We start from the raw sequence: 16,514 nt of genomic DNA, 5'->3' as shown, positions 1-16,514 counted from the left end.
TATTGGAGGCTTTAATAACTTCCTATCGGAGGGTTTGATAACTTCCTATTGGAGGCTTTAATAACTTCCTGTTGGAGGGTTTAATAACTTCCTATCGGAGGGTTTGATAACTTCCTATTGGAGGCTTTAATAACTTCCTATTGGAGGGTTTAATAACTTCCTATTGGAGGCTTTAATAACTTCCTATTGGAGGCTTTAATAACCCTCCTGTTGGAGGCTTTAATAACTTCCTGTTGGAGGGTTTGATAACTTCCTATTGGAGGCTTTAATAACTTCCTGTTGGAGGCTTTAATAACTTCCTGTTGGAGGCTTTAATAACTTCCTGTTGGAGGGTTTGATAACTTCCTATTGGAGGCTTTAATAACTTCCTGTTGGAGGGGTTGATAACTTCCTGTTGGAGGCTTTAATAACTTCCTGTTGGAGGGTTTGATAACTTCCTATTGGAGGCTTTAATAACTTCCTGTTGGAGGGGTTGATAACTTCCTATTGGAGGCTTTAATAACTTCCTATCGGAGGGTTTGATAACCTCCTATTGGAGGGTTTGATAACTTCCTATTGGAGGCTTTAATAACTTCATGTTGGAGGGGTTGATAACTTCCTATTGGAGGGTTTGATAACTTCCTATTGGAGGGTTTGATAACTTCCTATCGGAGGGTTTGATAACTTCCTATTGGAGGCTTTAATAACTTCATGTTGGAGGGGTTGATAACTTCCTATTGGAGGGTTTGATAACTTCCTATTGGAGGGTTTGATAACTTCCTATCGGAGGGTTTGATAACTTCCTATTGGAGGCTTTAATAACTTCATGTTGGAGGCTTTAATAACTTCCTATTGGAGGGGTTGATAACTTCCTATTGGAGGGTTTGATAACTTCCTATTGGAGGCTTTAATAACTTCATGTTGGAGGGTTTGATAACTTCCTGTTGGAGGGTTTGATAACTTCCTATCGGAGGGTTTGATAACTTCCTATTGGAGGGTTTGATAACTTCCTGTTGGAGGGTTTGATAACTTCCTATTGGACGCTTTAATAACTTCCTGTTGGAGGGTTTGATAACTTCCTATTGGAGGGTTTGATAACTTCCTATTGGAGGCTTTAATAACTTCCTGTTGGAGGGTTTGATAACTTCCTATTGGAGGCTTTAATAACTTCCTGTTGGAGGCTTTAATAACTTCCTGCTGGAGGGGTTGATAACTTCATGTTGGAGGGTTTGATAACTTCCTATTGGACGCTTTAATAACTTCCTATTGGAGGCTTTAATAACTTCCTGTTGGAGGCTTTAATAACTTCCTGTTGGAGGCTTTAATAACTTCCTATTGGAGGGTTTGATAACTTCCTATCGGAGGGTTTAATAACTTCCTGTTGGAGGGGTTGATAACTTCCTATTGGAGGCTTTAATAACTTCCTGCTGGAGGGGTTGATAACTTCCTGTTGGAGGGGTTGATAACTTCCTGTTGGAGGGTTTGATAACTTCCTGTTGGAGGGGTTGATAACTTCCTGTTGGAGGGGTTGATAACTTCATGTTGGAGGGGTTGATAACTTCCTGTTGGAGGGGTTGATAACTTCATGTTGGAGGGGTTGATAACTTCCTGTTGGAGGGGTTGATAACTTCCTGTTGGAGGGGTTGATAACTTCATGTTGGAGGGTTTGATAACCCTCTCCCACTCCCCACTTGTTAGTTTGAAATTGACCCTAAACCACAGGACTATTCTCTCTCTAATGCACCACCATCCCTCCCCTTTTGTCTGCAGAACATGGCCGACTGCTTCCTGGACGGAGACATGCCTCTGGACTCCTTCATCGACTCGTACCAGAGCAACAGGAAGCTGGCCCACCTGCGGAGAGTGAAGATCGAGAAGCTTCAGGAGATGGTGATGAACGGCCATCGGCTCCCCACGGTCCCAAACTCTCGATCTCAGGACGTTCCTTCGTCTGTCGCCTCGCTGATTAACGGCAGCAGCGGATCGTCTCCCGCCGCTCAACCCAGGAGGAAAAGCCCTCCGTCCCAACCGGCGCCAATTCTCAACCAATATCCCGCCGCTGAACCCCCTGCTGTCTACTCTCCGTACCCGCCGATTCCTCCTAGAACGGGTCAACCTTTCCCCAATGTCTCCTCTGGATACCCCGCCCACTTCATGTCTCAGTACCCTCCCGCCGTGCCTCAGAGGCCCGCCCCTCGTCTGGCCCCGACGCCCGGCTTCATCATGCAGTAAACAAGTAAACAACACTCTTGACTTTTTAATCACTTTACTGGAAAAACTCCTCTTGAGAACTATTTTTCTACGACGCCTTCTCGGGGGAAATCACGGGAAACAAGGCGGACGTGCAGCGGCTGGTCGGGTCGGCTGAAGCAGATCTTATCCCCGAAAAAGTGGATTTTATTTTGCGCTCACTCCCCATTATTTTAACACTCCAGATCGGCCTCGCTGTCCTGCGTCCCTCCAGAGGAAGCGCAGGAGGATCTTTCTCTCAGCACCTTTCAAACAAGCTTTTCCGGAGCACATTTAAAAATAAAATATTTGATTTCCACCCGCAGCATAATGAATCACCGGTATATGCAAACAAAGAGAGACCCTAATTACTGTGCAGGCTTCAGGAGAATCTGCATCTATGCTGTGATTTTACTTTCTCTTTTTTATTCTAAATTCACAAGGTACATAGGAACATATTGGAGCTTCTTTTTTATAAAATATAGTACTAATGGAGTTAATATTAGACTGATATTAACGTGTGTGAAGGTGTTTCTTCTCGGGGTGTCTCCTGGTCCAAGAGGGCCGAGCGTTGACCTCAGAAGTCAAAGGGAGTGGAAGAAGAGACGATGAACTGTCGTAGTAATCGAGGAGGCGAGTGCAGCCTCGTGCTAAATGAAGGATTTTGTATAGCCATACTGATGTTCTCCGTGGGTTCTTGTTGTCCTGCAGCACTCCTTTATACTGTCCTCTGTCTTAAGCTGCGTTCACAACCGGACGTGGAGCGAATGTTTGCCTTTAAAGTTTGACCGCGGCATCGTTGGTGTTTACTCGCGTCACTCAAAGTAGATGCGCTGTCGAGGAGGCGGGGCTTATCTCCATATAGATACCAACACTAACATACATGCCATGGTGTAAATGTAATAAACAAAATGATGCTGGAATAACATCATACTGATGTCGATGCATGTAATGGATATCGATCAGGCTATGCTAAGCTACCGTAGCAGATTCTCCGTCCCGCTCAAAATAACATCATACAGACAATAACGCACAGACTGTATTTGCCGTGGACCGTCTGTGGTTTGTAGACTTTTGAAAACACTGACATTTCTCCCGTTTCTGAACAAGTAGGAGGAAATGTGTGCTAACCGCTAACCGCTAACGGCTGCTGTATGGTTGTATGTATCAACAACGGCAGAAACGACCAATGGAGATTCTCACCGCTGATTGGCTTTTTGTAAAAATAGTCAACAAAATGTATCGCTGGAGTTGAAAAATTGAAGTCTTATGAATACAGCGTAGCCATATCGTCAGTTTCATTGGCGCCACCATCTTTTCATTGACTTTAAATGCAAAATATTAGCTCCCCGTCCGTTGTGAACGCTCCGTTAACGTTGGGATTGGAGATTGGTGCCAACAGCTCTTTGGATCTCATCTGGTTCTGTCACCGAGCACCAAAGATCACTCCAAACTTTTTTTATTTTAAGTGAGACATGTCGTCAAACCATTGTTCCCAACATATCTGTGTGTTGCTCAAACACTCTTTTTGTAAAGCGAGACATTGTTTCCTTCAGGAGGAACTTGCCAGGTCCACCAGGATTTGGGAGGAAATGTTGTTTTTTGTTTTGAAAATCACTCCCGTCGCTGTGCACTGTTGAAGAGCCGCGAGTGCCTACACTTGAAGTATCACATCCTGCTGACTGCTCCATGTTAGATCGGCCCCCCCAACGACAAACTTTCTGAGCATTCGGTGTCTTCATCCTCCTGCTACTGATCTCCTGTTCCACCAGATGACAGAAACAAGGCGGTCTGACGGTGCTTCTTTCCCATTCCTCCTCCATAGAGTGGTGCAGGAATGAGTCCTACAACCCTGAAATGAGTCAGCACTTTTATCACTTCCTGTTCACTCGTTTGGATGTCAATTGTTTTGGATAAATAAGATCTATGGTTAACATATTGACACCACTTTTTTAGTAGTTGAAGCATAAATGCAATCTCCAGAAGTAGAAAACGAACGTGATGCTATAAAGGAACTACAGCACGGTCACCACCACTAAGCTAAAGGTGGCTAATGTTAAGTTATAGCCCACCTTTAGCTTAGCGGTGGTGACGTGAAGTCATGTGACCGTGCTGTTGTTCCTTTATAGCCTTGCGTTAGCTTTGTACTCCAGAAATCATAAAGTGGTGTTTGATATGGAGATTATCCTGCTGAACAAAACAAGGGACAAGCTGCCTTCAGGGTCCACTATAAAAATAGGTCATCCCTGCACCACTCTGAAACATCGAGGTTTGCATGTGTTGTGCTGTTTTATTTTTATTTTTTATTGGTGAAATAACAGGGCTCTGAAAAGTTTCGTGTCATATCTTTGTGATCAATCAGTGGTGAATCTTCACGATGAAGCATTTAACGACTAACTAACGGATAACTCTTCTGTGCATGGCCTTCGCTCTTCGTTTCCAGTCTGAAGATCCCTCTTACCTCTTACCTAATACCTTTTGTTTCTCGTCTAGCCGTTGAGCTGTACGTTTGAACTGATCCTCTCTCCATGGTTTTATATGTGGTTGGTGATATTCTCAGTGTAATGTTGTAGGTGTTTACTTATAATGAATGTTTAAGTGGAATTTAACGCTATTTTCAAGTTCAATAAATCTCAAATTTTTGTATCTGCTTTCATCCAGTTGCTTTTTTTCACATGAGGGAGATATTTAAATATAATAAAATAAATGTTGGAATATAATTTACAGTCACTTGCTCCCCGTCCAATCAGAGAGGCCGGTCATCATGCGTCAAATAAAACACTCACCTGTCCGTCTACCTGTTCATCTCTCTATCTGTTTGTCTACCTGTCTTTGTCCAACTCGTTTGTCTTTAACCTGCCTGTCTGTGTGTCTGGCTGCGTGCCTGTCTGTGTGCTGTGTGCCTGTGTGCCTGTACACTGCAGTTTTGCACTGAGCAACAGGTTTCTTAAAAATTAAACGGGCTCGCCCTCTAGTGGTCATATATAATATATCAGAATGAACAAATAAATGCTTCTACTCCACTACTTTTTAGAAAGTCTTCTTGCTCTTCATACTTAGTTTTAGTCGAGATTACAAATAAACAAATAAATAAACATTGATATATATTTAATTATATGTTAAGATCGGTGGTGTACTAAGGACTCAAGAAGTACTGTACTTCAGTAAAATATTTTTGAGATCTTGTACTTAAGTAAAAGTAGAAGTACTCAGATCTTGTACTTTAGTACAAGTAGAAGTACTCAGATCTTGTACTTGAGTAAAAATAGTACTCAGATCATTAGTAAAAGTAGGAGTACTCAGATCTTGTACTTGAGTATTTAGAAGTACCGGAGTGTATGAATACTCTGTTACAGTAAAAGTCCTGCATTCAAAATGTTACTCAAGTAAAAGTAGAAATACTCAGATCTTGGATTGAGTATAAGTAGAAGTACCAGAATGTATGAATACTCTGTTACAGTAAAAGTCCTGCATTCAAAATGTTACTCAAGTAAATTGTAGAAAAGTATTCTCATCAAAATATAGTTAAAATACCAAAAGTAAAAGTAGTAAATATGTCGTCCTTTATTTCTTTATATTTTTGCATCTGTTGTACCCTGTTGTCAGTGTGTTGTGTGTAATGTCTGATGCATGTATTATTTATTCTTGAATAAAGCAGGGAAAAGACGTACCTCTTCCTACACTGTAGGCACGTCAGATTTACGTCGACGTCAACGTACGAACGCAATGTTTGTATTTTGGAAAGCGCCCCTAACCACGTGTTACGTTTCCATGGTTACGTTACATCACCAAGCAACCTGGAAGCGCGCGTGCCGTTGAAGCAGATTTGTAGGAATGACCGTAGCGGCCCAACGGTGGTACTACAACTTCCGTGACGTAATTTTGGACCAAAAACACCTTTTCCCCATTGACTAACACTGGGGAAGAGACGTCTGTAAATCGGGTCTAAAAAGTAGTAAACAACTCTTAAAGCTGAATCCGGATTTATTTGTCTCTCTCCATCCATTTGACAGAGCCGAGAACGGGAGATCGGAGGCGGGGCTTACGGGAAAACTCCACTGCGCATGCTCAATGGGCCCAGTGGGTGTTAATACTGGCAATTTAGGGCTTCTTGCGCCACCGTGCAACTCTCATAGGAATAAACTGGGCATAAAAAGTGTAACTGAGTAAAAAGTAGAAATACTCAGATCTTTTAAAGTAGATTATCATCAAAATATAGTGAAAGTAGCGACAGTAAAAGTAGTCATTGTGCAGATTGGTCCATTTCAGAATAATATATATGATATGTTTTATAATGATTGATCATGAAAATGTTCTCAAAGCTGGTAAAGGTGCAGCTAGTTTGAATGACTTTGTATACTGCAGGGTAGCTGGTGGATTTACTCCAGGTGGAACTAAAGTCTGATTTAATACTTGATTAGATTTCACATCATTCATCCACATCTGTGAAGTAACTAAAGGGATTAAATACATGTAGTGGAGGAAAAGTACACAATTTACCTCTGAACTGTAGTGGAGTAGAAGTAGAGAGTAGCATAACATGGAAATATTAAATGTAAGTACCTCAAAATTGTACTTAAGTACAGGACTTGAGTAACTGTTCCTCCCACTTTCGGGAATGTTCTTGAATATCTAATAATCAGAATACCTTTATTAAGGGGAAATGCACATTGTTACAGCAGAAAAGAGTGTCCGTCCGTCCGTCTGTCCGTCTGTCTGTCTATCTGTCTATCTATCTATCTATCTATCTATCTATCTATCTATCTATCTATCTATCTATCTATCTATCTATCTATCTCTCTATCTGTCTATCTCTCTATCCATCTATCCATCTATCTATCTATCTATCTATCTATCTCTAAATAAAGTCCTATCTTATCTTGTGAATATGTTTATATTCTTGAGTGGCCCCGCCCCCTCTCTCTCTCTTCATCCCGCGTCATATGACAGCTAAGAGGGGAGGAAACACCGAGGAAACACTGAGGAGCTGCTGCAGCTGCATCTTGGAAGGACTCTGTGGTTTTTAAGCGTACTAAAAAAAAAAGCTAATATACGTCCAACTGTCTTTTTCTCGTCCGCGCGACACAGAAAATGAACCAACCGTGTTCCGTTGCTCTCCGTCCGGTGACTTTAGGACGTTCAGCCGGTTAACTAGCTGAGAAAAGAGTTACTAAATCGGATTATCTGATAACGGCAGCCTCCCTCTTTGCTCACAGCGAGGTATTATTAGCTGGAAACACAGCAAACGTCGCCTTTTTTGTTTTTTTAAATACATTTCTTTATTTGTGTCTACTGTAATCAGTGGTTAATGTTGCTGTGAGCTAAGCTAGGTTATTAGCTGTTAGAAGCACAGCTTGTTGGGAACAGTAGTTGCTCTGACAGACAGGTGATGTGTTAGTCAGATTCTCTTTTTTATTCACATATATATTAACCCGTTGAGAAGAAGCAGAAGATGTCAGGAAAGGATAAAGACAAAGACAAACAGGAGAAGCAGTCCACCACGGAGCGCCTGGTGAAAGGTGAGTGTTTTTAACGTATTTACAGGTACGGAAGAGGATTAGGACCACAGGAGGAAAACAATTTGGGATGTGACCAAGAGTTACAAAAAAAAAAAAAAATGTTTGAGTGACTTTAATCTCAGGATTTACCGAAAAAGTCTGGATTCTGTGATTGTTTTAAATAAAATAAAAATAAATCTGATAATTAACAAAGAAATACTGATAAAATACCATATTTAAGTTTTTCAGAATTCTGGCAATAAAGTCAGAACTCAGAGATTGTCCCTCCAGAAATGAAAAGTCAGAAGATGATACAAATATATATTTATATATCATAAATAATAAGTCAGAAAAAAAAAATATATGTATATTTTCAGAATTCTGAGATTTAAAAAAAAAAAAGGATCAGAAAAAAGAAATTCTCAGAATCTTTAGGTAAAAACACACACACACACACACAGACTCACTCACTCACTCACTCACTCACTCACACACACACACACACACACACACACACACACACACACACACACACACACACACACACACACACACACACACACACACACACACACACACCACACACACACCAAGCTTGGAATTTCGTCATTTTAGGAGCAAGGCCATGTTGAGATTAAAGTCAGAATGATAATTTGATAAAAAATTACATATCAGAGTAAAAAACTATAATTGTTTATTTAGAAAAAATACTTCAGAAAATTATCCATATATATATTTCAGAATTCTGAAATAGAAAAAAAACAATTCTCAGAGCAACATTTTTTTTTCTACATTTTGAGGAAAAAGAAGTCTGAGATTAATAATAAAACAAAAATCTGTAATAAAATCAAAATCTGAATTCTGGGATTTTCAAATACATTTTTCAGAATTCTGAGATGCAACTTTTTCTTAAACACTTTTGGTGCCATCTTTCACATGTTTCCTCGTGTCCTCTTATCCTCTGTATTAATACATCATACATGATCTAACTGAAGAATAATAACACATGGATTGAAACCACCTGTGGATTTTTGGATAGCTTCGACCCAATAGGATAGAATTGGGAGGGATAAAACCCTCTTTAATGGTCACACAGTTACATTTGGCCTCTGCATTTAACCCATCCCAGTACAGAGAGTCTAGTACTAGGAGCAGTGGGCAGCTAGTGTACAGCGCCCGGGGAGCAATGGGAGTGGGGGGGGAAGGGGGGGTGTCCAGTGCCTTGCTCAAGGGCACCACGGCAGGGCAGGAGGTGAACTGGGACCTCTCCACGTAGCAGTCCACACTCCATATTTAGGTCTGGTCGGGGACTTGAACCGGCGACCGTACGGCTCACAGTCCAAGACCCAACTGACTGAGCCACTGCCTGGTGCCATCCTTCACATGTTTCCTCGTGTCCTTTCTGTATTAATGCATCACACATGATCTAACTGAATAATAATAACACATGGATTGAAACCACCTGTGGATTTTTGGGATAGCTTTGACTCAAGCTCTTCCTTTCAAAAAGGCGAGTGGTTAATATATGTTACTAAAGATCCAGAGCAGGACAATGATATATTAGGAGGCGTGTGGCGCAGTGGACTAGTGCGTTGGGGGAGCACAGGTTCAAACCCCACTGCAGTCAGCATGTCGTTGTGTCCCTGAGACACTTCACCCCAAAGTGCTCCTGTGGGGATTGTCCACAGTATTGAGTATGTTAGTCGCTTTGGATAAAAGCGTCTAACAATTAACATGTAATGCAATGTAATATTTGGGGTGGGGAGATTTAGCCTTCAGTGGAATTTAATGCTATTGTCAATACATCTCACATTTTGATATCTGCTTATATGCAGCTGCTTCGCTTCACTATATGGAGTCTTAAAGGTCCCATGTCATGGCCATTTCCACTGATCATCATTCCATTGTTGAGGTCTACTAGAATAGATTTATATTGTGCAATTTTCCAAACTCACTTTGGTTTCTCAAACAGCATCTCTGTAAACTACGTGTATTCACTGAGTTTCACTCTCTGCCTTTAACGGCTCGTTGTAGCTCCAGTAGCTCCAGCCCCCACCCTCCCTGTGAGCACAGTGTGCTCTGATTGGTCGGGGCGTTGTGAATCGCGCTGAGCTCCGTGGAGGTGTTGTTTCCTTGTTTAGCGACAGCAAAACACAGCCAAACTCACCCTGAGCACACACAAAGTCACAGCCGAAGTAAAAACAATAAGTGTGGCTTGATATTGAGTAAGAGAAAGGTTGATGAACGCTGTGAGAATGGGTCTGCAGAGAGAATGGGTCTGCAGAGAGAATGGGTCTGCAGAGAGAATGGGTCTGCAGAGAGGATGGGTCTGCAGAGAGAATCCCAACTGTCTGTTATCAGCCTGCAGCCAGGGAGGAGAGATCAGCAGAGCTGCATGCACTGAGTGTGTGTGTGAGGAAGTCCGTGGATTGGTCAATTTGGACCAATCAGCGGGGGCTTAACGTAACGGCTCCGCGGACGTAACGTAACGGCTCCACGGATTGGTCCATTTGGTTCCGGGTACAGTTGACATCATGCGGTACCCGGAAGAATCAATGGACGTCTCTCCAACGAGGCGTTTTGGGGAGGTATTTCCTGTTTTAGAGTTTTATTCGCTACAGGGTGTACTTTGAGGGTTTTGACTCTGCAGACCGTTTACATGCATAACAACCTTCATAACACACAAGGACGGGTAATAACCGGAAAAGCATGACATGGGACCTTTAAGAGGGAGGTTTCCCTGAAGTAAATAAATAAAGGTGTGCACATACAGTGGAATCAAAAGGGGAACAAGGTGTATGATGAAGTATAAATATTAAGAAAAATAACAAAATGTAGTACTTTTAAGATGAAGAAAAATTTGTAGGAATGTAAATTAAAATTATTTTATATTGGTATTTTGTGTTTATATTTCCAATTTATTTTTACTAATTTATATATACAAAAATGTATCAACACATACTGTATATAGAATTTTGAAAATAAATCAAAAATGTTGAAAACCACCTGTGGATTTTGGGATAACTGACTAAAGTTGTGGAAAGTACATTTACTCAAGTATTATACTTGTGTTCTTATTTTTACATATTTGTACTTAACTTAAGTATTTCCATTAAATGTTCCTTTATACTTCTACTCCACTACAATTCAGGAGACAGTATTGCACTTTTGAATTCACTACATTAGTTAACACTCACATTTACTTTTGTACTAAGAATGTTGTACTTTTACTTAGTCAAATTTAGATTTTTTTTGCTTAGATAGTTAGTAATTGCTTAGTAATGGATTATTTTAAGGACTTGGCATTTGTATTTTTACTTAAGTAAAAAGTAAAGCTCCTAAAATGACGAAATTCCAAGGTGTGTGTGTGTGTGTGTGTGTGTCTTCTTAATCGTTTGGTTGAACCATCACATGACGTGTTTAAATCATAGACTGTATATATAAATGGACGTAGTGTCCGTGACGTCACCCATAGGATTCTGCAGAGTTGCCGAGAAGCCCTTAGTAGGCGGAGTCGGCCACTAACGGCTCGACAGTGACGTCAGAGTTCAACTCCCGCCTTCTCCAGCCTGCTCCAAATAAGGGCAAAGAGGCGGAGCCGAGGCGGGACCTGCTGCCTCCGAACTGGAAGTAAACAGAGCTAGCTCAGGCTAAGAAGCTAAGCTAACATGAAATACATGCATACCAAGTTACTGCTAACAGTGTAGTTCCCCTATATAAACGTTACATTCATTATCAAATGAGACAATCTGCAAGAGAATTAGCTATGTTTTGTTATTCTTAATGCTTGACATTCACATGTTAAGAAAAGAAGCACCGATACATAGCAGAACAATTGTGGCGATGTTCAGCTTAATAAGCCTTGTTCAACATAATTTATTTAGCTAACACTACAGCAGGCGAACCAAGTCTGCGTTTCGCTGCATTCCTTGATCTCCAGTTATAACGACGGACTCCATTGGCCGGACCTAACATTTGCTCCCGTTTAGCATTATGGGCGTCATAGCCTTAGACTATAAAAGTCTTACCCAAGGCTGAATCATAAACTAAAATATATATAGTATAAAGGGTCACGTCCTTAGCTGGCTAATAAGTAACAAGCTAAGCTAACAAGCACACAAACACCTGCGAACGGGACATGTATAATATTATCATTTTAGACTTCTTGGAAGTTCTGTTAGTACATTCAAGCGCACAGCACAACATTTTAATTGTTTGGTATTTGTAACAATATTCCCTAAAAGGCACAATCACCACGAACACGGCTAAAGCTAAAGGGTCAAGTACAGTACTATGATTAACTGACGTTGTAGCCTCTATGGTTGTAGCCTAGCAGAGTGGACAAGTTGCTGTTAGCTGACAGTGAGGCATGTACATGTCCATCAAAGTGACCACGCCCTAATTTATGCAACAACTTTAAGACCTAATATAAATAAAAGGGTCGTGTTAAAAAACAATTCACTCACAGATTCATCATCATGAAGGTGGAATCTAACTATATCGATAATAATATTTATTGCATCCATGGGTAGAAACATGTTTTTTTCCTGCTGTAAATGTTAACATGGGGGTCTATGGAAATTCCATGGAAATTGCTCCTTTCTGCAGTCAGTCCCTAGCGGCCCATGTATGAACTGCAGTGTGTAGCACTTCCGTATTGGCGTCCCGGCTGCTCCCCAGAGTTTGCCGCTTGGTAGAAACACATGTGGAACTGGAGTCTCTATCCTGTGGGAAATGGCCATTAAAACTATTTAAAATATTCAGCAGTAATATATCAGTATTTTGTTTGTTGTATAGTTTTTCACTTACCCTTTAAAACAGATTTTCACTACATTCTTTTGATACCACTTGGAACAATGTACCCAACATTGAGGGAGTACCATTTAAGAGTTGAATATGTGTGTGTGAGAAGAGAGAGCAGAACCAAACACAGCTGGTGCCGGAGAGTGAGTCACTTGGAAAATAGTTATTAAAATATATCGTCTCTGGTCGTGTCCACAGGGACGGCAGTAATGGGTCAGGGCTTCTGTTTCCTATGTCAATATACACTGATTTACAATGAAGGCTTTATTACTTTAAAATGTATTCTCTATTTCTTAACGGCTCCTTTTATACTTGTATGTGTTCACTTACATTTTAAAACACTGATACATATTTTTTATACTTTTTAATGACGTGTGCTTGATGATGTATGAGTCTACTCTTTTCCTTTTGTAACTGCACTGTACATTTTCTGCAGTAATGTCTAACATTTTCCTGATGCGGCACAAAGAGAGGCTTTATTTGTATTTGACAGATATTTGTATTGGCATTTCGACATTACACATATGTACACCCCCCAAAGAAAAACAAAAACAAATATTACAACAACAGGGTTTAGTCTGCACCTGAGGCCTGTACTACGAAGCTGGTTCAACCTAACCTGGATATGTTTGAGTTAGCCGGTTGGCCTAATCCAAAACATACGCGCTCTCGCTAAACGGTCCTACGACGCGGGTTATCAAGTGGATTGCTCAAGCCAGCCGTGTCCTATCTAGTTAGGAGCGTTCACATGAAAGGGGTGGTATCTGGAGCATTCGATCACAAACATGGAGAAGCGTACTGACAGCGCAGCGTCATACTTCCTGAATGAAAAGTCAACTCTATAATTTGACAAATATGAAGAAGTTAAACTTTAAACATCCATGACTTAAACACTGTATCCAGAATCAAAGCCACATAGCTGCACCTGCAAGGTGAATACAGCTGGTAACAGAACAAGTGTTTGAATGCGTACATGAACAGGTTTATGATATCACTGCCCCGTCTAAGACACCATCTGACTTTCATTACATTTGACTCGAGTGTTTCCTCAACTTAATGTGTTGCTTCAAATAATCCTTCTGCATACAGTGTGTGACACTGTGAGTGTTGCACGGCCAGATACGGCTCAGCTGACTCAGATAAGGAGATATATGATACATTATGATGTGATATGCCGCGGACTGTACGTAATGTTACTCTGATCCGGTTACTTATGTTGTGGCAGATATTTAAGTAAGCTTTCTTAACGCTAATGTTATAATAGTCAGATTGCTCTGTAGATGGGAGGTGATATTCTATTAATGTTCACGTTCACACAGTCGGTGATTTTTGCCGGCCGTCTTTCCTGCAACGGCAGCTTTTCTGTATTTCCTTTCTCCTGTAATATGACTTGATCGCTTTAAACTCCGCACACTGAGCTCTGATTGGTCAGCAGGCGGTGCTTTCACTGAGTTGAGCTCTTAGCCTGCAACCTAACCTGCTCTGGGGCAGGTTAGCAGCACAGTATAAGTTACCATGGAGATCAAGCCTGCTAAAAAGAGAACCAGCTTCGTAGGACCGGAAACCCAGAGTTTTCCCTGAAGTTAGCCCGTTTAGCGAAAAATCCTGCTTCGTAGTATACCCCCCGGGTAACAGATGCGCCCTCAAATCAAAATGCAGATTTTCCCCGTAAAATGTTGCCAGAAAACATTATTTCTGTTCCTCAAAAACGGTTTAATTCCTCCAGAAATCTGAGTATCAAACAGAGCGTCAGACGGAGGAGACAGCTTTGTTTGACGGAGCTCCGACGTCACGTTGTTGTTTACGTCACGTTGTTGTTTACGTCACGTTGTTGTTTACGTCACGTTGTTGTTTAGGTCACGTTGTTGTTTACGTCACCACGTTGTTTACGTCACCACGTTGTTGTTTACGTCACGTTGTTTATGGCCGCGGTGGCTGAAACAGAGGGGGATTATGGGTAATGCTGCAATGATCTGTTTGGTGTCTCAGCCAATCAGAGACAGGCTCTGTATATATCTGAGACCTGGGATATATTGATGAAGAACAGGATAATAGGGGATCTTTTTAAAAGGAGTTCAGGTTCATAGAGGCGTCCGTAGTGTGTCTCTGCTGTGTAACTCAGCACCAATCAGAGTTGAGGAGTGGGTTATATCCGGGCTCAGTCTCCTTGACATTTAGGACGGATGAAATCTTAATTCTTGAGGTGGGATGACCCGGCTCTGCTCCGGTTACAGAATAACTCCAGTGGTCCCAGACCAGTGCTGTAAAGTGAGTAGCTTTACTCGCGTACTTTAAGTACAATTCTAAGGTACTTTACTTGAGCTACTGTGTACTTCTACTCCACTACAGTTCAGAGGTACATGGTGTACTTCTACTCCACTACATGTATTTAATACCTTTAGTTACTTCTCAGATGTGGATGAATGATGTGAAATCTAATCAAGTGTTAAATCAGACTTTAGTTCCACCTGGAGTAAATCCACAAGCTACCCTGCAGTATACAAAGTCATTCAGACTAGCTGCACCTTTACCAGCTTTGAAAACACTTTCATGATCAATCATTATAAAACATATCATATATATTATTCTGAAATGGACCAATCTGCACAACGACTACTTTTACTGTCTTTCACTATATTTTGATGAGAATACTTTTCTACTTTCACTTGAGGAACATTTTGAATGCAGGACTTTTACTGCAACAGAGTATTCCTACACTCTGGGACTTCTACTTTTACTCAAGTACAAGATCTGAGTACTTCTACTTTTACTGAAGTACAAGATCTGAGTACTTTTTCCACCTCTGCTCGGGACACACCCAGTTGTGTCTCCCCCTCAAAACAGGGCAGACATATCCAAGTGTAAGGAGGGAACCCCCCCCCCCCCCCCTCCTCCTTAATGCCACACACTGCATCCCTGTCTGTCCTGCCAGCGGACAGGAATGCTGAAGTGTGAGCCAGTAGGGAGAGGGTGAGTTAATTGTGGAAAGAATCTCCCCAGTGATGTTCCCAACATGGCCAGCCACATGGTGGAGAGGGAGAATAGGAACGTGACAGAAGAGGGGAAGAAGAAGAAGAAGAAGAAATGTAGACGAGTACTGAGACCACTGTGCTTTAGGGGGTCACCCGATACCAACATTAGTCCTGTGGTAAAGAAGGCTGACGTAGGTTGGTTTTATGCACATCTTACACGAGTACATATCTGTACAATTCATAAATAAAATATGCAATACATAATCAGAAATCCATTATTAATCCTGCAGTAAGCTATCATATTTAAAGAGTCCTCTCCTGCTGATGTTCAGGTGTATATCAGTATGTAGTGTATCTACTTTAAAGAGTCCTCTCCTGCTGATGTTCAGGTGTATATCAGTATGTAGTGTCTCTACTTTAAAGAGTCCTCTCCTGCTGATGGTCAAGTGTATATCAGTATGTGGTGTCTCTACTTTAAAGAGTCCTCTCCTCCTGATGCTCAGGTGTATATCAGTGTGTAGTGTCTCTACTTTAAAGAGTCCTCTCCTGCTGATGTTCAGGTGTATATCAGTATGTAGTGTCTCTACTTTAAAGAGTCCTCTCCTGCTGATTTCAGGTGTATATCAGTATGTAGTGTCTCTACTTTAAAGAGTCCTCTCCTGCTGATGTTCAGGTGTATATCAGTATGTAGTGTCTCTACTTTAAAGAGTCCTCTCCTGCTGATGTTCAGGTGTATATCAGTATGTAGTGTCTCTACTTTAAAGAGTCCTCTCCTGCTGATGTTCAGGTGTATATCAGTATGTAGTGTCTCTACTTTAAAGAGTCCTCTCCTGTTGATGTTCAGGTGTATATCAGTGTGTAGTGTCTCTACTTTAAAGAGTCCTCTCCTGCTGATGTTCAGGTGTATATCAGTATGTAGTGTCTCTACTTTAAAGAGTCCTCTCCTGCTGATGTTCAGGTGTATATCAGTATGTAGTGTCTCTACTTTAAAGAGTCCTCTCCTGCTGATGTTCAGGTGTATATCAGTATGTAG

At 41.2% G+C, this 16,514-nt stretch overlaps 2 protein-coding genes across 3 annotated transcripts in view; both read left to right on the top strand.

Moving 5' to 3' along the window:
• Nucleotides 1-4,854, top strand: part of vps37ba (VPS37B subunit of ESCRT-I a) — a 30,063-nt gene extending 25,209 nt beyond the window's left edge. For both annotated transcript variants that reach the window (XM_079688050.1, XM_079688049.1), the window contains exon 4: nucleotides 1,750-4,854. In XM_079688050.1, coding sequence (XP_079544176.1) covers nucleotides 1,750-2,211 — 462 coding nt within the window. In that variant the 3' untranslated portion in view covers nucleotides 2,212-4,854. The remainder of the gene's footprint in view (nucleotides 1-1,749) is intronic.
• A 2,322-nt stretch (nucleotides 4,855-7,176) lies between these two features.
• Nucleotides 7,177-16,514, top strand: part of LOC307042911 (serine/threonine-protein phosphatase 2B catalytic subunit gamma isoform-like) — a 70,285-nt gene continuing 60,947 nt past the window's right edge. Inside the window, exon 1 of the mRNA XM_079687069.1 lies at nucleotides 7,177-7,727. Within this exon, the coding sequence (XP_079543195.1) occupies nucleotides 7,661-7,727 (67 nt within the window). The 5' untranslated portion in view covers nucleotides 7,177-7,660. The remainder of the gene's footprint in view (nucleotides 7,728-16,514) is intronic.

The sequence above is a fragment of the Notothenia rossii genome, assembly GCF_949606895.1.
Source record: "Notothenia rossii genome assembly, chromosome: 6".
NCBI lineage: Eukaryota > Metazoa > Chordata > Actinopteri > Perciformes > Nototheniidae > Notothenia > Notothenia rossii.
This window is presented reverse-complemented; position numbering and strand designations above follow the sequence as displayed.